This window comes from Seriola aureovittata, chromosome 4 (assembly GCF_021018895.1).
Source record: "Seriola aureovittata isolate HTS-2021-v1 ecotype China chromosome 4, ASM2101889v1, whole genome shotgun sequence".
Lineage (NCBI taxonomy): Eukaryota > Metazoa > Chordata > Actinopteri > Carangiformes > Carangidae > Seriola > Seriola aureovittata.
The window spans coordinates 1484511-1512191 of NC_079367.1; the positions used below are offsets into that span (position 1 = coordinate 1484511).

General features: G+C 46.1%; 2 protein-coding genes across 8 annotated transcripts; one reads left to right on the top strand and one right to left on the bottom strand.

The window, feature by feature from the left end:
• Positions 1-1090: 1090 nt before the first annotated feature.
• nlrx1 (NLR family member X1) lies at positions 1091-14026 on the bottom strand. 6 transcript variants are annotated; one of them, XM_056374752.1, is made up of 12 exons: positions 13680-14016; positions 13235-13284; positions 12172-12323; positions 11636-12026; positions 11222-11453; positions 9820-10987; positions 9260-9443; positions 8495-8590; positions 7533-7619; positions 6062-6313; positions 5084-5294; positions 1091-2936 (listed from the first exon to the last, which is right to left on the bottom strand). In XM_056374752.1, the coding sequence occupies exons 2-12, from the start codon at positions 13249-13251 to the stop codon at positions 2787-2789; spliced, it is 2940 nt and encodes a 979-aa protein (XP_056230727.1). In that variant the 5' UTR covers positions 13252-13284; positions 13680-14016; the 3' UTR covers positions 1091-2786. The 6 variants fall into 6 exon arrangements, 5 of the variants coding, with proteins under 5 accessions (XP_056230727.1, XP_056230728.1, XP_056230730.1 ...); XM_056374753.1 differs by having other exon boundaries at positions 13235-13321; XM_056374755.1 differs by having other exon boundaries at positions 12172-12284; positions 13235-13321; positions 13680-14015.
• Positions 14027-15305: 1279 nt separating this feature from the next.
• efhd1 (EF-hand domain family, member D1) lies at positions 15306-26717 on the top strand. Of its 2 annotated transcripts, none has more exons than XM_056373126.1 (4): positions 15306-15697; positions 23779-23926; positions 24229-24363; positions 24566-26717. In XM_056373126.1, the coding sequence occupies exons 1-4, from the start codon at positions 15414-15416 to the stop codon at positions 24698-24700; spliced, it is 702 nt and encodes a 233-aa protein (XP_056229101.1). In that variant the 5' UTR covers positions 15306-15413; the 3' UTR covers positions 24701-26717. The 2 variants fall into 2 exon arrangements, with proteins under 2 accessions (XP_056229101.1, XP_056229102.1); XM_056373127.1 differs by lacking the exon at positions 15306-15697 and adding an exon at positions 18097-18217.
• The last annotated feature ends 964 nt before the right edge of the window (positions 26718-27681 follow it).

Consider the following 27681-nt stretch of genomic DNA (forward strand, 5'->3'; position numbering starts at 1 on the left):
CATTTTAATGGAAAGTAAAGTTTAGGCGAGATTCCTGTCTTTGGAGCAAAATAAAAGTTTGTCTGTCCTGTAGAGGAAATTTTAACAGGATCAGACACATCTGAAGTTCCTCTGCTCTTTCTCCTTTTTTATTTGATTCACCTGATTTTAAAACAGCAGCTGCTCCAGGTGTCATCTGAACATCATTCATCTCACTGCATACAAAGATCCACATGTGGTCTCTGGTTCAGTCTGGATCCACTTCAGGACTCACTGTCGTCACCATGTCATCAGCTCTCCCACCTCATGTGTGAAATAACAGCAGGTCACCAGAAGGGGGCGCTCATCCTACAGGTGTCATATTAACTGCACTACACGAAAGTGACAGCTGTAGTTATTTAACCTAAAACTACCTATATAAAATACATAACAGATTAAACCACAGGTTCTTATGTATCTTTGAGATGAGACAGAATCTTCTGATTTGATTTTCTATTTCAACAGTAAATAAAAACCTTGATTTTTAATTTTTGTATTTCAAAATTAAAATCAAATTACCATCATTTAAAACCTGTTTCTGAAAATCAAACTTACTGAACTGTTCATCCTGACAATACGAGAATGTGTTGAATCTCTACTGTGTGTTTACTGTCTCAGTCCTGGTCCAAGGACCTGACCTGTGTCCTGACTCTGGTCCAGTTCTCATCTGTTTGTCCAGGACCTGGTTTATGAGCAAACAAGCTTTAACACATTAACTCATAAAACTGTTATTTATCTTCCACCTTCAACAAAGTGAATGAACAGTTATTTATTAAATGAGGTTTTCAAAATCTAAATGTATTTAATCATTGTGATTAAAGTTTCTATATCACAATATAATGGTTCACCATGATCACAGCACAGAAGCTGCTGCTCATCATGATGTTTATCATGTAAATCACCATGTAACTGTCTGTTTCCACAGCTTCACCCTGAACAGAACAAACATTTATCATTAGACATGTTTCACTTTCATCTTTTTCTTCTAAATCACTTTGAGTCAAAGCTCCCAGCTGTTTTCAGACTCACGTCGACTAACAACAGCAACAAGGGCAGACAGAGACACAGACACTTAAACACAGGAAACATTTAATTAGTTCAAATGAACCAACAATGTTTTAAAAGTTCATCTCATATTTTATTAATATGATTTTGCATAGATGAGGAAATATTAGAGAGGCACTGATACTGTTCTGATAATCTGTCAATATAATAAATCGTGTCTGATGCTCAGCCACTGGGTGATAAGACGTGTTTCACAGGGGTCAAAGGTCGACTGCTGTGTCACATTAACATTTATAATGACGCACATGCAGGAAGTGATGAGTTGGTATGATGCTGTTGAGCCACAGACTGTCAGATCTGAACATCCCATAATAACAAACCATGACTGCAGCTCAGGTGTGACCTCAGTGTTCACCTGCTCAACAGTCAGCTGACATCAAACATGAGCTCGTCTTCATCTTCATCAGTCAGAGCAGGAGTGAAGAGGAGGATCAGTCTGAGAATTACCGATCAATATAATGATACTCTTTAAATACTACTATTAATGCATCAAGTTTACTGTAAAGGATCCAGGAAGTTTTTCTTTTTGTTTTAAATCACATCGCAGCTTTGTTAAATAAAACATTTTTAAAACATTACAACATTTTCATTAATTTCTCAGGAAAAAAGTTTGATGCAAAAAATGAGACTCATGTTTGAGTCTGTACAGTTTGGTCAGATCCAGACTCCACAGCAGAGACCAGCTGATCCTGCTGCACTGATGAGACCGGACTCTGGCTCCACCTTGGTCTCTGCTGCTCCTGCGAGACCTCACAGCAGGTTTCTGTTCTACAGATCTCTTAAAGGCAGCATTCACTAACACACGAAAGTTTCGTCACAGTCACTGGCTGCAGGAAGTCTTACTCAGCCTGTGGCTCCAGTCTGAGGACAGGACTCAGGTCACGTGACCCTGCTGTCTCACAGAGAGGAGAGGTCTGGTCACATCATGTCAATGGAATCACAGCCAGATGTTTTCACATCTGTCCAGAGAGAATGAAGCTTCTCCACTGACCAATAGGAGACGAGCTGAAAGGTCTGACCTGAGCTACGGAGAGCAGGAGAGGACAAACCAGAGGAAGCTGTCAGAGCCTCAGCTGTGTGTGGTTCTGTCTGTGACCTTCACCACCTGAGGGTCTGACATAGAGCCAGAGTCCAGTTGCATTATGGGAATCGTAGGTTTGAGTGTTTTTGAGACTCATACAGAGACTCAACGTTCAGTTTTTTTTAGAGGAAGTGAAACTGGTTCATGAACAGATCCTGTAACTTTGATCCATCGTTTCACAGAGTGCTTTTCACATTAAAGACTCTCAAAGCATGCTGGGAAAATCTTCTGACTCACAGTAACATTTTTATGTCTTACTCTTCCTTAGAAACCTCTGCATAATATTATTTAACATTAATTGATTAAGATTATTTAAACACTGTTGTGTTTTTTCTTTCTGGTGTTTACCAGCTGATGAATATGGACGTACTTCCTATTGTTGTTTGTTTTATTTTATCTTGTTGATTTATTTGGTTCATCCACATTAGACACATTTCTACTTTGTCAACTGATTACTGATCCACATGTGGAGCACCACCCCCGCTCCAGAGGTCAATCACAGTGGGTGTGGTTGTTCTTGTTTGAATGAGGTCATGATGTCATCAGTGAGGCAGTGTCTTATGGGTTCAGACTGTCTCAAACCTGAAATGCTGCTGGACTTGTTGAGCTCCGTGTTGATCCATCACATCCTGTATCCTGTGGGTGGAGGAGGAGGGTCCTTCTCCAGCAGCTTCAGAGTCTGTCGGACTCCCTTCTCCACCCGGCGGAAGTGCAGCCTCTTCCAGAGACTCTGCTGCTGCTGACGGCCCCACTCCAGGTCCCTGAGGAAGACCTGCACACAGGGGGGGCAGGATCAGACTGGGTCAGACTGGGTCAGAGTGGACCTCATGTTCATACAAGTCAGATTCACCAGACTCACAACTACACAGCTTCACTGGACACACACCTGTTCATGAGCAGAGACCTGTACTACAACCCCTGGCATAAATGATGGGCTCACCACTCACCAGGATGTTCATTCAATTGTTTCATTTTGTAGAAAAAAAGCAAATCACAGACATGCCAGAAAACTATCATTATTTAAAATACCAACCTTCTGGCTTTAAGAAACATTAAAGAAAGAAAGAAAGACAAGTGTAGTCAGTCACAACTGCCCTTTTAGATCAAGCAGAGGAAAAAAATATGGAATCACCCTGGCCTGCAAATAGTCCGGATCTCAATCCAACTGAAAATCTATGGTGGAAATTGAAGAAAATGTCCATGACAAGGCTCCAACCTGCAAAGCTGATCTGGTAACAGCAATAAGAGACAGTTGGAGCCGGATTGATGAAGAATACTGTTGGTCAATAGTTAAGTCCATGCCTCAGAGAATTCCAGCTGTTATAAAAGCCAGAGGTGGTGCAACAAAGTACTAATGGTGTAGTGTTTCTCTCACGATTCCATAATATTTTCCTCAGAATTGAGTGATTCCTCTGCTTGATCTAAAAAAGCAGTTGTGACTGACTACACTTGTCTTTCTTTCTTTTTTTATTGTTTCTAAAAGCCAGACGGTTGGCATTTTGAATAATGTTAGTTTTGTGGCATGTCTGATCAGTTTTCTTTCTACAAAATTAAACAATTGAATGAACATCCTCCAAGAGTGGTGATTCCATCATTTATGCCAGGGTTGTACGAAGCAGGATCTGAGGTTAACCAGGTAACTTCAGCTTTAACTCTGGGTTTTCAGTCCTATGACAGTGGTTCACTTGTTACCGGGGTAAATCACCATGGTAACATGTGCAGGTTAACTTCAGAGGATCACATCAAACCTGTCAACAACCAAACTACTGACCAATCAGATCATTGGAAAAACGAAGTCATGATTCCTACAGGATCCTGACAGGGACAAAAGAGTTCACAATAAAGTGATCAATAATAACGATCAGTAGATATAAAATATAAATCAGTGGAATAGTTTTCCTGTTTGAGTATTTCCATGTGTCTCTGGTTTTAAACCAAAGCTTCTGCAGAATTCACAGTTTATCACTAAATAAAATCTAATCACTGTCAGAGCTTCATCTGACCTGAACACAGATTCTTTAATGGAGGATTCCTGCCAGTGATGAAGCTTTTACTCTCCTCTTCCCCTCCTCCTCTTTTCTTTCTCTCCTCTTTACTTCCTCTCCTCTACTCTTCCTCTACTCTTCCTCTCTTCTCTGCAGCAGAAACAGTCTGACATTAACTTTAACTGTTTTCTCTGCAACATGTTCATAACAGTTTGTTCATCATCAGACTGAAGAGCCAAAATACTCAAACATGATGATAATTCATGGAAATAATATTTTTTTATTCCAGTCGTGATCATATTGTCACATTTCACCTTGTTGAATGTCACTGTTGGAATAAACCAGCAGGTATCTGCGTTTCTTCTCATATTATGAACTTCATTCATGGTTCTGATGATGTTGCTTATAATGAACAACTCCTCCTCTTTCACATGCACACGCTCGTACCTGGACAGGTAAACCCAGGGTAACTGAGCCAGTTGATGACCAGCTTCGTAGTACAGGCCTCAGGTTTGTGTTTCATACTGAACAGTGTGATGTGAACAGCATAGAGCTTCAGCTGAGTCAGTCCAGATGTTTTAACAGCTGTCAGTGACAGCGAGCAGCTGGACTGTGACATAATGAGACATTACGTCCAATCAGATCATCAACAAACGTTTCATCAAACTGGACTGATGACTCGTGTGTTTATGTTTACTTGTTGTTTTTATTGCTGTGTTACTCTGGGCTGTGTACTTGTTAACTGTGGTCATGTGACGTCACAGAGATGGATGATGATGATGATGATGATGATGATGATGATGATGATGACGATGAAGATGTTTTCTCATCACCATCATCATCACTGAACATCTTAACAGATTCAATCCAGAATCATCCTCTAACCCCCCCCCCCCGATGGTTCTCATGATGCTGATGATGATGGTTCTGATACCTTCAGCTGCTGCTGGACTCGTTGGCGGTCCCAGGACAAGGCGTTCTCTCGGATCACTCTGAGGATGGGGTGCCAGTCCTCAGACAGGTCCGAGCCTTCAGTGACTGAAGCCAGGACCTTGACCCGCTGGCCGCTTCCGCCATCGCTGCTGGGAACGCCACGGACGTACAGAGACTGTTTCCCCACGTCACTGAGAGGGTTCAGATACAAGCTGCACAAAGACACAGACACTGGATCAACACACACACACACTGGACACACACATCATCAGTTCTCTGACTGAGTCTTCCTCCCTCTAACAGAGACAGTTCATTTTACTGTTGTGTACTGTCTGAGGTCTTCAGACCTGTGTTGGTCTGGTCTCAGGAACAACCCTCCTAAGAGAAGTTTGTGAACTCAGTCTGAATCTGCTTCTATTCTTCTATTTTGTACATTGTCACTGTCTGTGTCCCTGTTCCACTGCACTGAAGCCCCTCCCACTGCACTGAAGCCCCTCCCACTGCACTGAAACCCTCCCTCTGCACTGAAGCCCCTCCCACTGCACCGAAGTCCTTCCCATTGCACTGAAGGCCCTCCCTCTGCACAGAACCCCCTCCCACTGCACTGAAGCCCCTCCCACTGCACCGAAACCCTCTCTCTGCACTGAAGTCCCTCCCACTGCATTGAAGCCCCTCCCACTGCACTGAAGCCCTTCCCTCTGCACTGAAACCCTCCCTCTGCACTGAAGTCCCTCCCACTGCACTGAAGCCCCTCCCACTGCACTGAAACCCTCCCTCTGCACTCAGAGCACTAAGTGTCTGTGTGAATGAAGCTGCAGGTGAAACTCCGTCATCATTTTAACATACAGATCAAACAGCAGTGTTTTGTTGTGTGTGTAGTGTGTGTATGAAGTGTGCTTCCTGTCTGTGATCATTACATGAACACTGTGTGTCTGTCACTGATCAGCTGTGTGTTGTGTTGTGGTGACGAGCTGCTCACTGCACAGTGTGGATGCTGGGATGTTCCCTGCAGGCATCCACCAGAGCCAGAGCGGCGTTGTCCCCAATGTTGTTATAAGCCACGTTGAGTTCCTGGAGCCCCGAGTGCTGCTGCAGCCTCTCAGCCAACTGCAGGGCCCCCCAGTCCCCCAGCCCGGTGTGCATCAGGGACAGGTGTCTCAGGGACTGGTTCTCTGGCAGGGCCTCCAGCAGGGTGCAGGCTCCAGACTCCAGCAGAGGGTTGTCACACAATCTGAGGACACAGTGGAAAAATTAGACAGTTCTGCTCTTCAACTGAGAACAACATGTAAGAGGTAACACTGACCAGGGGCCCGGTGGCACAAACAGACTGACTGTGGTGGAAGCTGACCCAGAAGACTGAAGGATAGTGGACTCTGTGTTCTGGATGTGGGAGGTGAACAGTGAACTGAGAGCAGCACAGTTAACAAATAGACTGCACTTCCTGCAGCAGCTTCACAATAAAAGACTTCCACTGGTTCACCAGGTGAACTCAGGCTCCTCATCAGTCTGTGGACTCTGGGTCTAAAGTCTGCTGTGGCTCTGAGGAGCTGCAGGTTTTTACTCTGCAGGGATGGACTAATGGAAAAAACTGTCAGGTTGTTGTTTCGTGTGTTTCTTGTATGATGATAAACCACTGGAGTTTCAAGCTCTTAATGTGAAGCTACAGCAGCAGGAAGTGACTAGCTCCAGGAGAGAGATTAAAGTCGCCACAGACTCTCAGGTCACTTCATGAATCTGTTCATCAGATCAATGTGTTTGATAAAGGAGAAAACAAACAGTAAGTATTCACAACAGGAGAGGAGGACGAGCTTGTTGTATTGTTACCATGGAAACACAGCTGTTAATTGCTCTAATTACTCTGCTGTTACTGACACACGAAGAGCACATCTTTAGACATAACATTTATTAGTGAATATCTTTCCCTTGTTTACATTTAAAACACTCACTCACCTCAGAATCACCTGTGCAGCAAAGCTGGGTCAACAACTGATGCCCCTCACCTGCGGGGCCCCAGACCTGGTGATGCTGCTCTGATATAATGCTGTACACTTGAAGGCCACTGGGAGAGTGGGAAGAGCCAGAGCTAAGGGGGGACCCACAGCTCATGTTTGCCCTGGGGCCCCATGGTGGGTTACTGCAGCCCAGCTGCACAGGCTCCAGGTTCAAAATAAAACTGTCCAAAGAGTCTCAGACTCAGTCTCAGATATTACTATATACTAATATGCTAATACGCTAATATACTAATATATTAATATACAAATATACAAATATAAAATATGCTAATATGTTAATATACTAATGTGCTAATATATTCATATACAAATATGCTTATATGCTAATATTCTTATGTACTAATATACCAATATATTAATGTACAAACCCTGTAAGTAAAGACAGGACACCTCTGGAAACAGTGTAAACACACAGACATGGAGGGGGTGTGGTCTTACTGTAGAGATCTGATAGAACTCTTAGGGTCTAGAAGCAGATCTCTCAGGAGGATGCAGGACTCAGGACCCAGGCTGTTAAACTGAAGACTGAGGACAGAGACAGACACAGAGACAACAATCACAACACACACTGCATTCACATGCAGCAGTAATGTTTAACTTTAATCTAATGTTTAACCCATTTAAAACAATATGACTGCCCTCATGTTATAACATTATCACAAACCAACTGGTCTGTGGTCAGTGTCAGTCTGTTGCATTGGATCCTCCCACCTGGAGAACACCTGTCAGGTTAGTTTGACTTTCTTTGATTATATTTCTTTCTTCCTATGTTTATTGTTATTGATATGCACCAACACACCAAGGCAAATTCCTTGTATGTTTTAAAACCTACTTGGCATTAAACCAGATTCTGATTCTGACTTTACTGTATCTCAGGACTTCAGGTTCACAGAGTTCAGTGATGCCTGCAGGGTGGGAGGAGCCACCTGAGTGACTGGTGGGAGGAGCCTCTGGACTGAGGGGAGGAGCCATCTGACTTGGACATCAGCATGTCTGATAGCTTCAGCTCATAACAGTCATATCACAGCAGTCTGATAAGAAATTCCACAGATAAGTGTGAGGTAATTTACCAACAGTGTATCCATGGCGACCAGCTCACACTCATTAACCACTGAACACATCACTGTCAAACCTCAGTCTCAGATATGAATGAACAGGACCATGTCAGGACCACTTATAATCTGAGTCACTGAACCACAATCACTCACTTAGCAGCAGTCTGCAGCTGTCACATCAACATCTGGATTCTGACTTTTTTGTATCGTTCACTATGGTTCAAACCACACTGGAACTGTAATGTGAAGTAGAAATGTCTAACAACTGGAGCAGTATTAGTACAACATGAACAATGTTCAGCATCATGCAGAAACACGTCTTTCCTTTCAGTCACTTTGTCTCACTTGAGGTTGTGTGTGTGTCTGAAGGCAGGCCACAGCGTCTGCAGCAGGTCGTGAGTCAGGAGACAGGAGGACAGGTCCAGCTCCTCAAGGTGGTAACTACAGAGGACGGGGACAGGACTGAAGACATCTGCTGCAACATTAAACACACTAATGCATTTCAAACAGAGACACTGACCAACTGTAATCTGATCTGATCTAATAGAATTTGATCAGATATAATCTAATTTAATATAATCTGATCTAATCTGATTTGATAATATAATCTGTTAATATAATCTGAGTTGACAAACTCTAATCTAATCTGATCTAATTTGATCTGACCAACTCTAATCTAATCTGATCTAATATAATCTGATCAGATATAATCTAATTTAATCTAATCTGATTTGATCTAATCAGATCTGATATACAGTCTCATGTTAACAGCTGTTTGCGGAAGTTTAAAGTTATACTGACTTTTACTGACTCACAGCACAAACGCTAACATGCTGCTGTTTAGCATGTTTATCATGTTCATCATCATAGTTAGCTTGTTAGCATGCTAACTATGAGGATCAGCACAAAACACAATGTAGGGCTGAAAAGCTGAGTTGGTCATAAACCAAAGTGATAATGATGATGGTGCTTGATGAAGAGTCTCATCCAGCAGTAGAGTAACAGACAAACATAACAAACACATCATCTGTAAAATCTGACCCAGTGAACACTGGCTCTTCTGAGGTTGTTACAGCTTGATCCAGTTCACCACCGACTTTTTGACTTTACCTTGTGGGGGTGCATGAGAGCACAGAACTCAGCACGAAGCATTTGAGTGACGTCATACGAATGTTGGTTAGGCGGATGGTTCTCATTGAGGCCAGAACCTCTGCAGTCAGTCTGGGGTTCTGAAACTCGTACAGAAGAACCAGCAGATCCATCATCTCCTCTGGTGGCTGTGGCTTACTGAGCTCTACAATAAATCAGAGAAGTATTATTCATGCAGTTTTCTGTCTGAAACAGAATTAAAATACACCATGTTTAGATTTGGTTACAAGCAAATCAGGACTAACTACTAACTTGTATATTGGACATCATTCTGTGAAGGTAGCCATGTTTGATTAGGATAGAGAAGACCAGACTGAGCTAGAACAGGAAACTGTGTCTGAGCATGTCCAGTCAATGTTCACTACACTTTAACACGGAAGTACTTGACTTCACAGTATAACAAAAACTAAAGACCATATAAATATGGCATAAAAAATACTAATAAAGATTAAATTAGCACTTTAAACTGAGGTGAGTTCAACATGAGATCAAAGCATGCTGTATATAACCCTGAATGTTACCTCTGACCAGGTGCTTCCTGAGGGCACGTGTGATCTGGACCACAGTGGTGCTCTGAATACTGCAGCCAAGCTGCTGGAGAAGGACACGGTTCCCATAATGCAGCAGTCCACCCATGAAGATGGGGTAGAGCTCAAAAGGCGGGCCTTCACTGTGCTGTTGTGGCTGAGGGCCGTGGACTCCCAGGAGGCTTTGCTCCACCTGATCCAGGACATCCTCGTTGTAGCTGTCCTCAGTGCGGAACATCTCCGTCGCCATGGTTCTGGCGATGCTGCCTTTGTTGTGGCTGCTGATTTTCTCATAGAGCTTTGGGAAAAGCTTGAGGAGGTTGAACACGGCGAATATTCGAAGGGGGATAAATTTAGAGAGGATGCCGAAGAGGGCGTTGACGTCCTCGCCTGCCTGACCGATGGCCACAGACATCTGCTTGGAGAGCTTCTCCAGAGCTGATTTGTTCTCTCCAAGAACCACGTAGAGAGCCGCCAGGTACTCCTGCATGGCTGGGACAGCAAACACATACCGCTGCTCGTCGTTCTCACTGAGAGCTTCTGGAAAATGTTTCCCGCTTTCTACACAGGGAGCCAGGAAGAAGTCCAGCACGTCAGTGCGGAACATGGCCAACTGATGCAGCTCCTCATCCGTCTTGGTCTTCCCTCCGATCCACTGCTCCAGTTCCTTCTCTGAGAACGACGTTCGTTTGTACGTCACGCCTTCAAATGCCATTTTACCAACGGTACGGACGACATACAACATCAGAGAATTGTTGTGCCCCTGAAGGGGCACATTAGTCCCTGCTCCTGTGCCCAGTACCTCGCCCCCGAAGTTGAGCCTGAGGAAACTGGTGTATATGCCGGTCAGTGTGCGGATGGGCGCCTTGGCATCAGTGAAATGGAGGAAGTGTAAGGTAGCACAGGTCAGCCAGCAGTAGGAGGGCAGGAAGCAGGCTGCAGCCAGCTGGCTCTCTCTCTGGAGGTTGAGGTAAAGCAGCTCTATAAGAGCCTGGGCCTCATGGTCACGAGCCGCCTCCCCGCTCTGCTGCAGCAGGCGACTGGTGAAGTACGCCCGCTGGCGGCCTGGGTCATTGAAGCCACAAATCTGAGCGTAGCGACTCACATACTTCTGTGGGATACGGTCCATGGCTGACAGTCTGGTGGTGACCAAGATGCTGGCCTGAGACACACAGAGACAACTTCCGCATCACACACATCTAAATCTACACACTTCAGAAACAGTAGACACCATGTTGTGATGACATCACACCGTTACAGAGGCTGTGACTCCCGTCAACATGTTGACATTCAGACTCATGATTACTCAGTGGTCATTACTACATCATCACTGCTAAGCTAGTACAAAACACAGTGTGGTGGGGGTGAGGTAATAATGATGGTGGACTGTCCTCACCTCAGGTAGGAGGTACTTCCTCAGCAGGTTCACCACCACCACATTAGGAGGCAGCGCCTCATTCGGATCGCTGCAGAGCTCCGTGGATCCGATCCGGAAGTCCAGCTTCATCTTCTCCATCCCATTGAAGAGGAAGAGCACATCCTTAGCCTGGTTTCCTTCCCCGCTCAGCAGGGGGTGTTTTCTCAGGTGGAGGTACTTCCTGCTCACCAGGTCCCTTAAGGAAGCCACCCTGTGTGGGAGGGGGTTGTTACTTGGTGCTCTTTGTTACAAACTTAACAAACCCCCTGGGAGACCCTGCCCCTGATATTCAGCATACTTATTATTATGATAAATCAGAATGTGTTGATTGGCTCTGACTCACAGATGCTGAGGTCCATGTCTAATATGATACTGAGGAAGAGAACATCTTACTTTGACAGTTCACTGAGGTCCTCACAGGAGAAAGGCACCAGCAGCTTGAAGTGGGTCAGGCCGGTCCCAAGGCACCAGTCCAGCACCAGCTTTCGGACCACCGTACTTTTCCCTGTTCCCACAGCCCCATACAGCAGCACGTTGACCCCCCGACCCTCGTTCCAGGTGTCGGTGGTTTCAAACAGCTGTTCCACAGACACAGAGGAGCTGGTCAGGGGCTGGGTCTGGAGAGGGGAGCTGAGGAGTCCTGCCCTCTCCTCAGCTTTTCTTTCCACGATCAGTGGATCCACATGCATGGTCTCTGGGCTGAAGTAACCTCCAAACTGTTTCTCCTCCTGAGGAAGGTGGCTGAACCACAGGAACAGCTTCCTCCTGTGGACCTGGAGGGGGTCTGTGGTGAGAGAACAGAGGATTTACAGTGTGTGTATGCACCAAATCTTCCTTCCTCTCTGTTTGTATGTTGTTGTGTTTCATGTTGTTTGTCTGTTGTTGTTTATATGTGGTTTGTCGTTGTCTCTTCAGTCTGAGCTGAGTACCTGGCTCTGAGGAGGTGGAGCAGTAGGTCCTGAGGTGGAGGCCGGTGGCTGAGCAGAGGGAAACATCCACCCTCCTCCTCCAGCTCCATGCTGAGAGCAGCTGACTCAGCTGTCTGGAAACATCACACAGACGGGTTCGGTGAGCTCTGATCCTACAGGACGTATGTTCATTGAAATGATCTGATCCCACAGTCAACAACTCATAATGCGGGTTATTCAAACTGATCCTAGATCTGCTTCATATGGTAGTTTAATTAGAGAGCAGCTGTTTGCAGGCTGCAGCATGTTTACTCACATACCTGACATTTAGACAAGCACGGACAACGACACCCTGTAACAGAACCAGGACTCATTGACACACACCAGGCTCCAGCTGCCCCGGGCCACTGACAGCCTCTTTGTATGGCAGTATGTGGACTGATGTGGTTTCGTTTAGAACATAAAAGGGAAGCTCTTTAGTTCTGTAAAACCTGTTCCTGTACTGTTCTAACAGTCATTGTTTGTGGTGTAAAACTGTAGTCAGGCTCGTAGGCTCACCTGCTGACAGGTGTGTGAAGAGTTAAACTGTTCAGGTACAGAAGGACAACAGAGAGAGAGAGTCTGAGAGTGTGACATTTAGATTCAGAGACAAACATGTTTCTACAGCTCACAGAATACGAGTTAGACTCACAGCAGCTCAGGCACTGGGTCAGAGGAGAAAACTGTTGCTGCTGCACACGTTCATTCACTTAACTTTATAAGGATCTACAGGCAGAGTTGATTGGAGTTGATCAGAGTTTATCAGTTGATCGGTCTGCTGCACCTGCAGCAACGCCCACAAGGTATGTCACATGACACTAGCAACTCTCCATCACTGATCACTCATATTCAATGAACTCTGACCTGTTAGCACAAAATAACTGACCAACACAGTAACAGTCAAACATCACTCAGAGTCACCTCCTCCCAACACTCCCATTAACTCCCACGTGTCTGACTGGTTCATCCTCAGCTTCAGGATCTGACTCCAGGTCAGTCAGTGAAATCTTCATTGTGACATCATCAGTAACAGTGCATCACTGACCTGTGTAGTGAGCTCATCTTCTTCTGCCGCCTCGTCTGTCAGGGAGAGTCCTGTGAACGACAGTCCCACAGTTGCTACAGGAGGAACCTGAAGGCACCACAAGGAGTCTGAACACAACATGCAGCCCTGTTCTCAAGTTAGTGTGCACGTGTAAGAGCGTTCTGGTCTGTTAAAATACACACAGAACCTGGATTTAAACACGGAACCTGGATTTAAACACAGAACCTGGACTTGGACTCCACAGAATCACCTCAGTGGAAACGCACAGAACCAAACAGCTGTCAGTCAGAAACACCGGAGGATCTGCACCACTCCTACGAGGGAGGTGCTGGCTGTTGGACTGAGTCCAGTGAGGAGGTCACCCGTCCCTCCACAGTCCGCCACAGTCCGGACCTACCCGAACCGGACAGAACGGCACCGGAGTCTAACAGTATCAGAATCTTACCGTGTGTCCCCGTGTCAGTGAGGTGGACTCACTGGTTTCACTGGTTCCTGGTCTCTCTACCTCTACATGTCCCTGTGCTTGGGAATCCACTGACCGACAATCTCCTTTGACACTCACCGTGTTCCGCTTCAGAGGCGGGAAACTCTGGTGAATTGTTTCAGAATAAGAGAACCTCTAGAGGCTGACTGACGGTTTTTACTTTACAGAGCAGGTGATGGCGCGGGAAGATTCACGTACAGGTTAATATGACGTCTGAGGTGGTAACAGTGACGATCTAATCAAAGTTAATGCAGAGAGCCAGCCGCGGGAAAACACCTGGCCCTATTACCAGTTTATTGATCGTGTACAGTTAAAGTATGTCGGCCAGTTTACCACATAAGAATATATGTGAATGACGTGTAAATATACATCCTATGCCAAAACAAACATGTGTGTATCTGTTTTAATCATTATTAGTTAATTTCTAATCGATGTGGGTGTAATGTAATGGAGTTTAGTTTCATAGCTTTTATTTTGAAGGCTTTATGGCCAAAACGGAAATGTTATTTTCAGGATGTCACGATACTGAAACCTGATTATTTTCAGAATAAAATTGTCGCCTCAATAATTGTATTAGTTAACAGTGTAGAGGTCAAACTCATAGTCACAGAGTTATAGAGGAGACGAGAAGAAGGTGGTCTGGTCCCTTCAGAGTCCTGATCTCAGCATCATGGAGTCAGTCTGGACCACATGAAGAGACAGAGACACTTCGGTGGTCCCAGTGTCTCCCAGGGCTGACACACTCACCTGTGGACCGTGGAGGAAGCAGCAGCAGCCTGATCTACCTGTGCTTTTATCTGTGACTCTGTGTCATGTTCAGTGAAGGTGATTGTGTAGGGAGGTACTGCCACCTACTGGACAAAGTCAATCCAGACAACAGTTTATTTATCCTCTCGTTTTACAGAAGGATTTATAAAGAGAGACCCTGAGGATGAAGGTGGTCACAGATTTCCTACAGAAACCTAAGGGGTCCAGCTCAGACAGGAGAACACCTGGAGCCAGTTTCACAGAGATCGGTTACTGGTTCATAGATCAGCCTGATACTGTTTCACTAAAATTAAGACTCATTTTAAGACAGAAACATTAGACACCTTACCTCCAGACTAACTCAGGCCCAAGACCAATGTTACCATGGTAACAACCAATGACGCCTTCGCTGACCAGTAGCACCAAACAACAAGACACAGGAAAACATGACATAATATGTGATAATTTGTGGTTTGCTGACTTTGTTATGGAGAGAACGAAGAGAAGTGAAAGAGTCTTTTACAGACGGCAGCCATTTTTTTTCCAAATCAGACTTTTCTTCGTATGGTTTCATTCACACTATCGTTCTTCAGACAAACGTGTTCTGCTGACGGTAAACGGAGCTCAGCGGTTGGATACAGTGACTCGTTCGGCCATTTTATATTTTATTTTGAAAAGCGTCTTAATTTACCCATAATTAATTGTACCACAGTCCGACTGCTTTGTACAACAGATGAATTCAGACTCAGTCTATCTGAAACCTGACTGTCTTTATCTGAGAGTCAGAGTGAGCGAGGTAGAAGTGACCCTCTTATTGTGAAGGGTTAGTGACCGGAAGCTTTGTCGTGTGTCAGTGGCGGCTCTCAGGCAGTTTGACTGTGGTCCTCTCAGCGGCTGTCAGGCTCCATTCCTCCTCACAGCCTCAGGGAGCAGCGTTCTACCCGCAGCATGGCATCAGAAGAGCTGGCTCGGAAGTTGCAGTCGCGGCTCGCCGCTACGCAGGAGGCAGAGTCGAGGCCGGAGGCCGAGGGGGGCTCGCTGAGACCCCAACCCCGGGAGCCCGAGGCCGCCTGCGGCGATTCGTCCTCCGAGCTGTCCGCGAAACTGACCCGCAGGCTGGACATCAACGAGGGCAACGCCGCCCCTCGACCGACCCGCGTCTTCAACCCCTACACGGAGTTCAAGGAGTTCTCCCGCAAACAGATCAAGGACATGGAGGCGATGTTCAGGCGGTAAGACTGCAGCTCTTTGTTCGGTTCACTCGGAGCTTCGCGGCGGTCTGAGCTGTTTACTCGGGGATTGGGGCTGAGAGAGAGTCGGTGAAGCTCATGATGAGATTAGACTGCTGCTGCTGACGTGAGGCTCGGCTCACTGTCAGCTGTTGAGTCCACCAGAGAGTCCTGATCCGAGTCCTGATCACAGTCCTGATCAGACCACTGACCACCCTGAGACACCCAGGCCTCTAGATACTGACAACCACAATCGGCCAAAAGAATCCGGACAGTGCAGTGGTTCACATACAGACAGGGGACAGATTAGAACCATCACACAGTCTCAGGTCTGGATCCTCCAGAACCAGGTCTCTGGACTCTACTGGAGGATCAACACCATCCATCATGAACATATTCTCTCTGTGGTGGTGGTGGTGGTGGTGGTGGTGGTGGTGATGATGATGATGATGATGATGATGATGATGATGATGGCGGCGGCGGAGGAGAGCGCTGTCTAACGCGTCGCTCCTACATCTCCCATAGTTCACCTGGTCTGAGATCAGGTGACTGAAGGTCACAGACTATGATTCACTCATCAGACCCTCAGTGACCCCTGACCCCTCCAATCAGGATAAAGCTGATCACTCAGAACAACTGTATTGATCTGCAGTGACCACTTCCTCTAAAGGGACAAACCCTGCCCCCCACAGCAGAACAGATCCACCAGGTCCCCTCACTGCAGGGGTCCAGGGTTCAGATCTGGACTGTAGACCAGTTCCTCTGGTTTCTGCACCTGGACTCAGATGTGGATCCATCTGTGTGATGAGGGTTTATCACTGCAGCTCTAACATCCCTCTGGATGTGACTGCTGACTCAGTTTCCACCCTCTGTGACTCAAATGTGGTCATGTGACCTCTTACCTGTCACATGACCACTGCTTAGCTGTCGTGGTCCATGTCAGTCCATGTAGACCGCCCCCAGTCACACCACAACAGACCTTGGCTGTAGTCCAGAGATGGAGTCTACACAGGACTAACCTGTAAATACTCAAAGCAACTTATTCCAAGTGAAGGACCAGGACCAGGTCCTGGACCAGGTCTGGAAAGGCTGGGTGAATAACAGTTAGTTCAGGATTTAGCAGCTGTGTTGTTGATAGGTGAAAAAGATGTTAGAGTGGATGCAGCCTGAGACTCAGAGTTTGTGTCGTCATGTCTCCAGCTTCAGGTGAAGTGGGCGGAGCCTCGTGACGGAACATGATGTCGTATTCATTTAAGGGGACAGTTCATGAACTGAAATAACAGACATGAGGAAGATGGAGTCATGAGAGAATCTAGATAGATAGATAGATACTTTATTTATCCCCTAGGGGAAATTCAAGTGTCCAGTAGCTCAATATTAAAGATAAAGTTGAAGTCAAGTAGTGTGATGATCAGGGTCCAGGCAGGTTGAGAACATTGGGACCCACTGGTGCATGGTTTTAAAGGTGCGTGGTTCAAAATATTCAGGAGATCAGTGCCATTTCACACTCCCTTTAACCTCCAGGTGTTCTGGCACCTTGGTGGATTGTCACTATAAGAGTGGATTTATCAGGTAGAAAGAAAGAACTGTTCTCTACAGAGGTACCAGATCCTTCTGCAGCAGGATTCATCAAACAGACCAGGTCTAGACTTTGGCCGGAGACTGCTGCATCGTTCTCAGTCTGTCCAACGTTTCTCTGATGTGTATTTGATGTGTTCTCACTGTGATGTCTGTTTGGTGACAAACTGTTTTCTCCCTGTGGAGTCGACACAGTAACATCCACCTTCACAAACAGTCGATGGTGTTCTCCTGCGTCTCAGCTCGTCCTGGTCTCTGACCTCCAAACGTCTTTGACGTGGACCAGATTGAGATCCCGCTGCACGTCTCAAATCTCTTTGGTCTCGCTTTCATTTGCTGCACTGATCCCATTCACACAGTCCACATTCCCACGGGGCGTCCGCCGCCCGTTGACCCACTTTCCCTCTTCTCAGAGCTCCAGGCTTAAAGGCACAGTTCATGTTTTCAGCATCACACTGTGATGCAGCAGGAGTCTGAGGAAAGGTGGATGTTCAGTGTTTTTTCTGTATGAGTCCAGAGTCAGGTTCATGTTGATCGGTCTCTGAGGAAGACAAGCATCTTCATGTTGTTTTACATCAGAGAGTGACCTCTGACTCTAACTAACCAGGAGTTCAGACTGATGGAGGGTTCACCTCCCTCCACCTCCCACACCAACACACCTCGACTGAAACAAGATGTGGATTTAAACAGCAGTTTGTCTGGCCCAGTCTCTTACCTCAGGGTTTGGTGTGATGTCATTCGACAGTATTTTGAACCCTCCCACTCCGCCTCTGTACTGGAGCAGGTGACGTGGTTCAGAGTGACTCAGTCTGGATCAGGAGGCTGAGGTGGATCAGTCGATGACTCATGAGACTGATGGTCATTTTCTGTGTGGAGCTGATGTCAGCATTTGTTTAATCCATGAGCAGTTCAAAGCCAGCTGTTCTGTGCTGACAGGTAACACCTGTAAGTAGAGCTGCACGATATGCAAAAGAAATCATATTGGGATTATTTTGGCAGATATTGTGATTCCGATTTCAGTTGGAATGGTCGTTTTTGCATTTCATTTTCACTGAAAAAAATTTAAGAATGATGATGATGGGATTTTTGTTGGGTCTTGTGCGTGACTGTAGTGGACTCTAGTGACTGTGGTGACTGTAGTTCACTGTAGTGACTGTGGTGGACTGTAGTGACTGTGGTGGATTGTAGTGACTGTAGTGACTATGGTGGACTGAGTGACAATAGTGACTGTGGTGGACTGTAGTGAATGTGGTGGACTGTAGTGACTATGGTGAACTGTGGTGACTGTAGTGACTGTGTTGGACTGAGTGACAATAGTGACTGTGGTGGACTAGTGACTGTGGTGGACTGGGGGACTGTAGTGACAATAGTGACTGTGGTGGACTGTAGTGACAATAGTGACTGTGGTGGACTGTAGTGACAATAGTGACTGTGGTGGACTGTAGTGACAATAGTGGCTGTGGGGGACTGTAGTGACAATAGTGACTGTGGTGGACTGTAGTGACAATAGTGACTGTGGTGGACTGTAGTGACAATAGTGACTGTGGTGGACTGTGGTGACTGTAGTGACTGTGGTGGACTGAGTGACAATAGTGACTGTGGTGGACTGTGGTAGACTGTAGTGACAATAGTGACTGTGGTGGACTGTAGTGACAATAGTGACTGTGGTGACTGGTGGACTGTGGTAGACTGTAGTGACAATAGTGACTGTGGTAGACTGTAGCGACAATAGTGACTGTGGTGGACTGTAGTGACAATAGTGACTGTGGTGGACTGTGACAATAGTGACTGTGGTGGACTGTAGTGACTGGTGACTGGTGACTGAGTGACTGTAGTGACTGTGGTGGACTGAGTGACAATAGTGACTGTGGTGGACTGTAGTGACTGTGGTGACTGTAGTGACTGGTGGACTGAGTGACTGTAGTGACTGTGGTGGACTGAGTGACAATAGTGACTGTGGTGGACTGTAGTGACAATAGTGACTGTGGTGGACTGTAGTGACAATAGTGACTGTGGTGGACTGTAGTGACTGTGGTGACTGTAGTGACTGGTGACTGGTGGACTGAGTGACTGTAGTGACTGTGGTGGACTGAGTGACAATAGTGACTGTGGTGGACTGTAGTGACAATAGTGACTGTGGTGGACTGTAGTGACTGTGGTGACTGTGGTGACTGGTGGACTGAGTGACTGTAGTGACTGTGGTGGACTGAGTGACAATAGTGACTGTGGTGGACTGTAGTGACAATAGTGACTGTGGTGGACTGTAGTGACTGTGGTGACTGTAGTGACTGGTGGACTGAGTGACTGTAGTGACTGTGGTGGACTGAGTGACAATAGTGACTGTGGTGGACTGTGACAATATTGACTGTGGTGACTGGTGGACTGTAGTGACATTAGTGACTGTGGTGGACTGTAGTGACAATAGTGACTGTGGTGGACTGTAATGACAATTGTGGCTGTGGGGGACTGTAGTGACAATAGTGACTGTGGTGGACTGTAGTGACAATAGTGACTGTGGTGGACTGTAGTGACAATAGTGACTGTGGTGACTGTAGTGACTGTAGTGACTGTGGTGGACTGAGTGACAATAGTGACTGTGGTGGACTGTGGTAGACTGTAGTGACAATAGTGACTGTGGTGGACTGTAGTGACAATAGTGACTGTGGTGGACTGTGTGACTGTGGTGGACTGTAGTGACAATAGTGACTGTGTGACTGTAGTGACTGTAGTGACAATAGTGACTGTGGTGGACTGTAGTGACAATAGTGACTGTGTGGACTGTAGTGACAATAGTGACTGTGGTGGACTGTAGTGACTGGTGACTGGTGACTGAGTGACTGTAGTGACTGTGGACTGTAGTGGACTGAGTGACTGTAGTGACTATGGTGGACTGTGGTGGACTGTAGTGACATTAGTGACTGTGGTGACTGTGGACTGTAGTGACTGGTGACTGAGTGACTGTAGTGACTGTGGTGACTGGTGACTGGTGACTGAGTGACTGTAGTGACTGGTGGACTGTGACAATAGTGACTGTGTGACTGTGGTGACTGTAGTGACTGTGGTGACTGTGGTGACTGTGGTGACTGTGGTGGACTGTGACAATAGTGACTGTGTGACTGGTGGACTGTGGTGGACTATAGTGACTGTGGTGACTGTGGACTGTAGTGGACTATGACAATAGTGACTGTGGTGGACTGTAGTGACTGGTGGACTGTGGTGACTGTGGTGACTGTGGACTGTAGTGACTGTAGTGACTGTGGTGGACTGAGTGACAATAGTGGCTGTGGGGGACTGTAGTGACAATATTGACTGTGGTGGACTGTAGTGACATTAGTGACTGTGGTTACTGTAATGACTATAGTGGACTGTAGTGACTGTAGTGACTGTGGTGGACTGAGTGACAATAGTGACTGTGGTGGACTGTGACAATATTGACTGTGGTGACTGGTGGACTGTAGTGACAATAGTGACTGTGGTGGACTGTAGTGACTGTGGTGACTGTGGTGGACTATGACAATAGTGACTGTAGTGGACTATGACAATAGTGACTGTGGTGGACTGAGTGGCAATAGTGACTGTGGGGGACTGTAGTGACTGTGGTGGACTATAGTAACTGTGGTTACTGTAATGACTATAGTGGACTGTAGTGACTATGGTGGACTGTGGTGACTGGTGGACTGAGTGACAATAGTGACTGTGGTGGACTATAGTGACTGTGGTTACTGTAATGACTATAGTGGACTGTAGTGACTATAGTGGACTGTGGTGGACTGTGACAATATTGACTGTGGTGACTGGTGGACTGTAGTGACAATATTGACTGTGGTGGACTGTAGTGACTGTGGTGGACTGTAGTGACTGTGGTGACTATGGTGGACTGTAGTGACAATAGTGACTGTGGTGGACTGTAGTGACTGTGGTGGACTATGACAATAGTGACTGTGGTGGACTGAGTGACAATAGTGACTGTGGTGGACTGTAGTGACTGTGGTGGACTGTGACAATAGTGACTGTGTTGGACTGAGTGGCAATAGTGACTGGTGGACTATAGTAACTGTGGTTACTGTAATGACTATAGTGGACTGTGGTGACTGGTGGACTGTAGTGGACTGAGTGACAATAGTGACTGTGGTGGACTATAGTGACTGTGGTTACTGTAATGACTATAGTGGACTGTGGTGACTGCGGTGGACTGTAGTGACTATGGTGGACTGTGGTGACTGTGGTGGACTGTAGTGACTGTGGTGGACTGAGTGACAATAGTGACTGTGGTGGACTGTAGTGACTGTAATGACTGTGGTGGACTGTAGTGACTGTGGTGGACTGAGTGACAATAGTGACTGGTGGACTGTAGTGACTGTGGTGACTGTGGTGGACTGTAGTGACTGTGGTGGACTGAGTGACAATAGTGACTGTAGTGACTGTAGTGGACTGTAGTGACTGTGGTGGACTGTAGTGACTGTGGTGACTGTAGCGGACTGTAGTGACTGTGGTGGACTTAGTGACTGTGGTGACTGTAGTGATTATAGTGACTGTAATGACTGTAGTGACTATAGTGACTGTAGTGGACTGTAGTGACTGTGGTGACTGTGGTGGACTGAGTGACAATAGTGACTGTGGTGACTGTAGTGACTCTAGTGGACTGTAGTGACTGTGGTGACTATAGTGACTGTAGGGACTGTGGTGGACTGTAGTGACTGTGGTGGACTGTAGTGACTGTGGTGGACTGTGGTGGACTGTAGCGACTGTGGTGGACTGTAGTGACTGTGGTGGACTGAGTGACAATAGTGACTGGTGGACTGTAGTGACTGTCGTGGACTGTAGTGACAATAGTGGCTGTGGTGGACTGTAGTGACAATAGTGACTGTGGCGGACTGTAGTGGACTGAGTGACAATAGTGACTGTAGTGGACTGTAGTGACTGTGGTGGACTGTGGTGACTGTGGTGACCGTGGTGACTGTAATGACTATAGTGACTATGGTGACTGTGGTGACTGTAGTGACCGTGGTGACCGTGGTGACTGTAGTGACTGTAGTGGACTATAGTGACATTAGTGGCTGTGGTGGACTGTAGTGACTGTAGTGGACTGTAGTGACTGTGGTGACTGTAATGACTATAGTGACTATGGTGACTGTGGTGACTGTAGTGACCGTGGTGACCGTGGTGACTGTAGTGACTGTAGTGGACTATAGTGACTGTAGTGACTGTAGTGACTGTAGTGGACTGTAGTGACTGAAGTGACTGTAGTGACTGTAGTGGACTGTAGTGACTGAAGTGACTGTAGTGGACTGTAGTGACTGTGGTGACTGTGGTGACTGTAGTGACCGTGGTGACCGTGGTGACTGTAGTGACTGTAGTGGACTGTAGTGACTGAAGTGACTGTAGTGGACTGTAGTGACTGTGGTGACTATGGTGGATTGTAATGGACACCCAGCCCCAACGTGCCTGTGACATTCCTGTGCTCCCACAACGAGCCAAACCGGACCACAGGGGCCTTTGTATTCCTGGGACTGGAATGCTGGACCAGGAAACCCCCCCTCGTCTGGATGTCTAGTCCACGTTCATGATGCTAATCAATGGAGACTACTGATTAAAGTTAGTTAGTGAAACCTAAATGTTTGTAGTTAAATCTACAAGCAGTCATTTGATGATCAGTGATGCTGATGACCAGCTGTTAGTGCAGTTGTCACACACTGTGGGTGTGTGTGTGTGTGTGCATGCGTGTGTGTGTGTGTGTGTGTGTGGTTCATATAAACCTCCATGTTTCCTTTAACATCAGCTGATCTGTTCATTTATTAATATTTGTGTTGTATTATCACGTCATGTGTTCATAATGTTCATGTTATCATAAGGTTCATGTGTTCATCACAGACCTTGTGCTGAGTTTCAAACGGCTCTCTGGACCAGACTATAAAACATTTCTAGTCCCTCAGTCAGGTCCTGGGATCTTTAGTCTGGATGTCCCTGATCCAACATGCCAGTTCTGATCCACAGACTCAGTACCAGTTGGACCAGCCTAGGTCTGTTCTTCATAACAGCTGTAATACACATCAGGTTTTTAAGGATTCTCCAGAATCTCAGTCCTGGCAGGGTTTCAGTGTGATGATGATGATGATGATGATGATGATGATGATGATGATGATGATGATGATGATGATGATGGTTGTCAACAGAGAACACAGGGAGGATCTAGAAACAAACAATGCCCGTGGTTTATTGCCTGAACAGATTAGTGTTTCCTAGCAGCTTAATACTTCACTATGTATTATACACACACACACACAAACACACACACACACACACACACACACACACACACACAAACACACACAGAACAGCTGAAAGCTTCTATAAATACTCCTCCTATCAGACAGTGGCGTTGCCGTTGGTGATAACAGCTGTCTGCAGCTGGAATCTCAGTCACGTGCGCCCTAACTGGCTCCGCCCCCTACAGCTGTGACACAGACAGGAGGAGGAGGAGCTAAAGACCTGTTTGTGGTTTACAGGTACGACACTGGGAGAGACGGTTTCATCGATCTGATGGAGCTGAAGCTGATGATGGAGAAGCTGGGAGCTCCTCAGACTCACCTGGGCCTCAAGAACATGATCCGAGAGGTGGACGAAGACTTTGATGGAAAACTGAGCTTCAGAGAGGTGAGACCCACACACACACACACACACACACACACACACACACACACACACACACACACACATACTCACACACACACTCTCTCACACACACACACACACACACATTTGTACAGAAGGTCATGATGAAGGAGTCACTGAGTTTAGTTTAGTCTAGTCCTCCTCTTCTTCCTCCTGAGACGAGAGTAGAGGAGGGAACTCGCTCCGTTCTGTGTCTGGATGATGATGATGATGAAGAGTGATGAAGGGCAGACTGAGGTGACATGAACTCATGAACACATGGACGTGTGACTCTCTCCCTGCAGTTCCTGTTGATATTCCGTAGAGCAGCAGCTGGAGAGCTGCAGGAGGAGAGTGGTCTGATGGCTCTGGCCCGACTGTCAGAGATCAATGTCTCCACGGAGGGGGTGATGGGGGCCAAGGACTTCTTTGAAGCCAAGGTATGATCACAGTCTGTGGGGGGGGGGTCATGGTCACTTATTCACCACATCATTCCCACAGACAGGGGGACATTATTCTGAAGAGACCTTTGATGATGTGGATCTTTCCAGGTCCGGGTCCAGACCCAGACCCAGGTCCCGATGCTCCTCCATCCTGCTCCTCCTGAGCTTTTTATGTGATGTTTGATCTCTGTGTTCCCAGGTTCAGGCTCTGTCAGTCGGCAGCAAGTTTGAGGCTGAGATCCGAGAGGAGAAGGAAGAACGAAAGAGACAGGATGTGGAGAAGAAGCAGAGGCAGGCTGCCTTCAAGCAGCTGCAGTCCACCTTCTGCTCCTGACCCTCCACAGTCCAGACCAGAGTCCAGACCTGCAGCGTCAGAGTCACAGGACACTCACACTTTTACCAGTGTCTCTGACACTTTATAACATAGATGACAGCTGAGGAGACTCATTCATCCAGAACCGTGATCCAGATCATCACATGTTCAGTGTGTGTGTGTGTGTGTGTGTGTGTGTGTGTGTGTGTGTGTGTGTGTGTGTGTGTGTGTGTGTGTGTCTCCAACATGTCTGAACCTGTTCATGTTGTCAAGTTTGAAGGTCATGTGACACATGACCTTGTTTCCTCCTATTACATCTACAACCTGCAACAGTGTAGTGATAGATCATAGTGTAAATAACTGTAACTACAGTATGATGATAACAATGATAATAACAATGATAATAATAATAATAATAATAATAATAAGTGTTAACTTCACATTTGTTGGTGGCAGATGGAGACTACTGACTGTGACTCTGATGATTGACAGTCACCAGCTCAGACTGGGATTGGCTGTCATGAACAGTGTAAAGCGTACGACAACCCCACTACAGCTCAACTTTTAAAGGAACAGTTCAACATTTTTGGAAATATGTTTATTACCAGCCATGACAACACGGCTGGACTCAGTCTCATGTCTGACTTGAGTTCAGATCTGCACTCAGGATTTAGTTAGCCTAGCTTAGCATTAAGACAGGAAGCAGGGAAACAGCCCCCAGCCCCTGTGAAGCGCCCTCACACTCTTCTTTGTATCTTGTTTGTGTGCAGATGAAACAGTTAAAACACTTGCACACTGACCTAAAGTCTGATCAACCTCTCTGTCTCTCTGCGCTGTGGATGAATCGTTGTTGTATCTGACCCGAACACAAACCGATGCTTCTACATCTGTGTGTTTAAAGGTGTTTATAGGTGTGAACGTGTCACATGCATCTTTACAGGTGTTTGAACAGGTGTCTGTATGCTAAGCTAGACTAACCATGTCCTGACTGCAGCACATGTTTTTTGAAAATGTTTAAGTATTTCTTTAAGATAAACTTGTTTAACCTGACAGTCTGTCACAGTCAGACTCAGTCACAGTCAGACTCACAGTCAGTCAGACTCAGTCTCAGTTGGACTCAGTCACAGTCAGACTCGGTCTCAGTCAAACTGTGTCAGTCAGACTCAGTCACAGTCAGACTCACAGTCACAGTCAGACTCAGTCTCAGTCATACTCAGTCACAGTCAGACTCAGTCTCAGTCAGACTCACAGTCACAATTGGACTGAATCTCAGTCAGACTCACAGTCAGTCAGACTCAGTCTCAGTCATGCTCAGTCACAGTCAGACTCAGTCACAGTCGGACTCAGTCACAGTCGGACTCAGTCACAGTCGGACTCAGTCACAGTCGGACTCAGTCTCAGTCGGACTCAGTCTCAGTCGGACTCAGTCACAGTCAGACTCAGTCTCAGTCAGACTCACAGTCAGACTCAGTCTCAGTCATACTCAGTCACAGTCTGTTGTCAGATGTAACTGAACTGTAGAAGGAGCCACAGACAGATCAGTGTGATTCTGATCCTGATCCTGCTTGTGTCAGAGTGTGTCAGCTGTTCACATACAAATGAACGGAGTCAGTCATATGAAGCTGAGGATATTCATGTGTAACATGATCAAATGAAAGAAGAATAATACAGGCATGATCAGGTCCAGGTCCTGGATCAGCTGACAGACTCTGACCTGAGCACTGTTATTGTTGAGTGTTCATGTGTCTGCTCCTTTACTTCACCTGTAATAGTGTTTTTAAGTTGTAGCATGTAAAAGAAACTACTGTACGTATCACAGAGTGTCTCTGTTGAGGAAATGGACAATGTATTTTTTCATGAATAAAATAGTCTATATTGTTTTAGCAGAGATTATAAGTTGCCAAATACAAAAAAGGTCAGTGAGATATATTTTTGGGCACTTGTAAAGATATCGTGTTGTTTTACTCCCTGTTGTTATGGAAACGTTTGAACTGATTGAATTAAAGAATGAAATAAAATGACATTCAAAAATACAGAATCCACCTCGTTAATACAGATTATAATTATGAATTCTTAATGAAGGAGCATTAATCACACTTCACTCTCTAACCTGGTCATGTTCTCAGCCTGTCCCAGCATGCATCAGGTCAGAGGTGGTGATGGGTCAGCAGTTCATCAGATGGTGAACCGGTACAGTGACTCACCTGAGCTGCAGGCTGTGAGCCAGGTGTCACAACAAAGGATTGAATAAATGAATTCACAGATCAGATTAAAGCTTTATGTTTTCAGGCCTCATTCAGGTGAATGTCATATCTCAGTACACCTGGAGGGAAAACTCTTCAACTTTGGTACAAATATTCACTTTGACACAAGGATGAACTGATTTGAATTTGGTGGCCAAAGGTCAAAGGTCAAGGTCTGTGACCATCGCTCAAGAACTCACACAGAGGCCATAACAACCCTTTGTAGTGAACTCAGCACAGAGCGTCAGTGTTACTGTTTCACTTCAGGCTAAAGTTAGAAACTAGCTACCATCGGGCCAAGTCTTAATCAGGGGGGTCACTCTCCCAATCCCATTCAATAATTCATTTGTATTTTTTTTATGTCCATCTCAATATTCAATTTAATTTGAAATCTGAATTATACAACAAATGACAGACAGTATAAGAAAACATTAATGTTACATCCTGTAGTTTCTCTCAGGTAAACTGATGGTGGTGTCTGACAGTGTGTGTTCTCCTGTTTGAGCTGGTGGCAGTGTGTGTGTGTGTGTGTGTGTGTGTGTGTGTGTGTGTGTGTGTGTGTGTGTGTGTGTGTGTGTGTGTGTGTGTGTGTGTGTGTGTGTGTGTGTGTGTGTGTGTGTGTGTGTGTGTGTGATAATCCTGATGTGTGTGTGTTTTGGTCACCCTGACAGTAAAAGTGAAAAAGTGAAAAGCATCTTATAAATGATGGTAAATCATAAAATCGGTTGGGCCTATTAACTGATCACTAAAAGGCAATAA

What these genes read in the sequence shown, in the direction of transcription:
- efhd1 (XM_056373126.1), top strand. Translation starts at nt 15,414, where the DNA reads ATGGCATCAGAAGAGCTGGCTCGGAAGTTGCAGTCGCGGCTCGCCGCT. An exon ending in ATGGAGGCGATGTTCAGGCG is followed by an intron (nt 15,698 to 23,778) that starts GTAAGACTGCAG and finishes TGTGGTTTACAG; the next exon opens with GTACGACACTGGGAGAGACG. An exon ending in GAAAACTGAGCTTCAGAGAG is followed by an intron (nt 23,927 to 24,228) that starts GTGAGACCCACA and finishes CTCTCCCTGCAG; the next exon opens with TTCCTGTTGATATTCCGTAG.
- nlrx1 (XM_056374752.1), bottom strand. An exon ending in AGACACACACACAACCTCAA is followed by an intron (nt 7,620 to 8,494) that starts GTGAGACAAAGT and finishes CTCTGTCCTCAG; the next exon opens with TCTTCAGTTTAACAGCCTGG. An exon ending in CCCAGCATCCACACTGTGCA is followed by an intron (nt 5,295 to 6,061) that starts GTGAGCAGCTCG and finishes GTCTTTGTGCAG; the next exon opens with CTTGTATCTGAACCCTCTCA.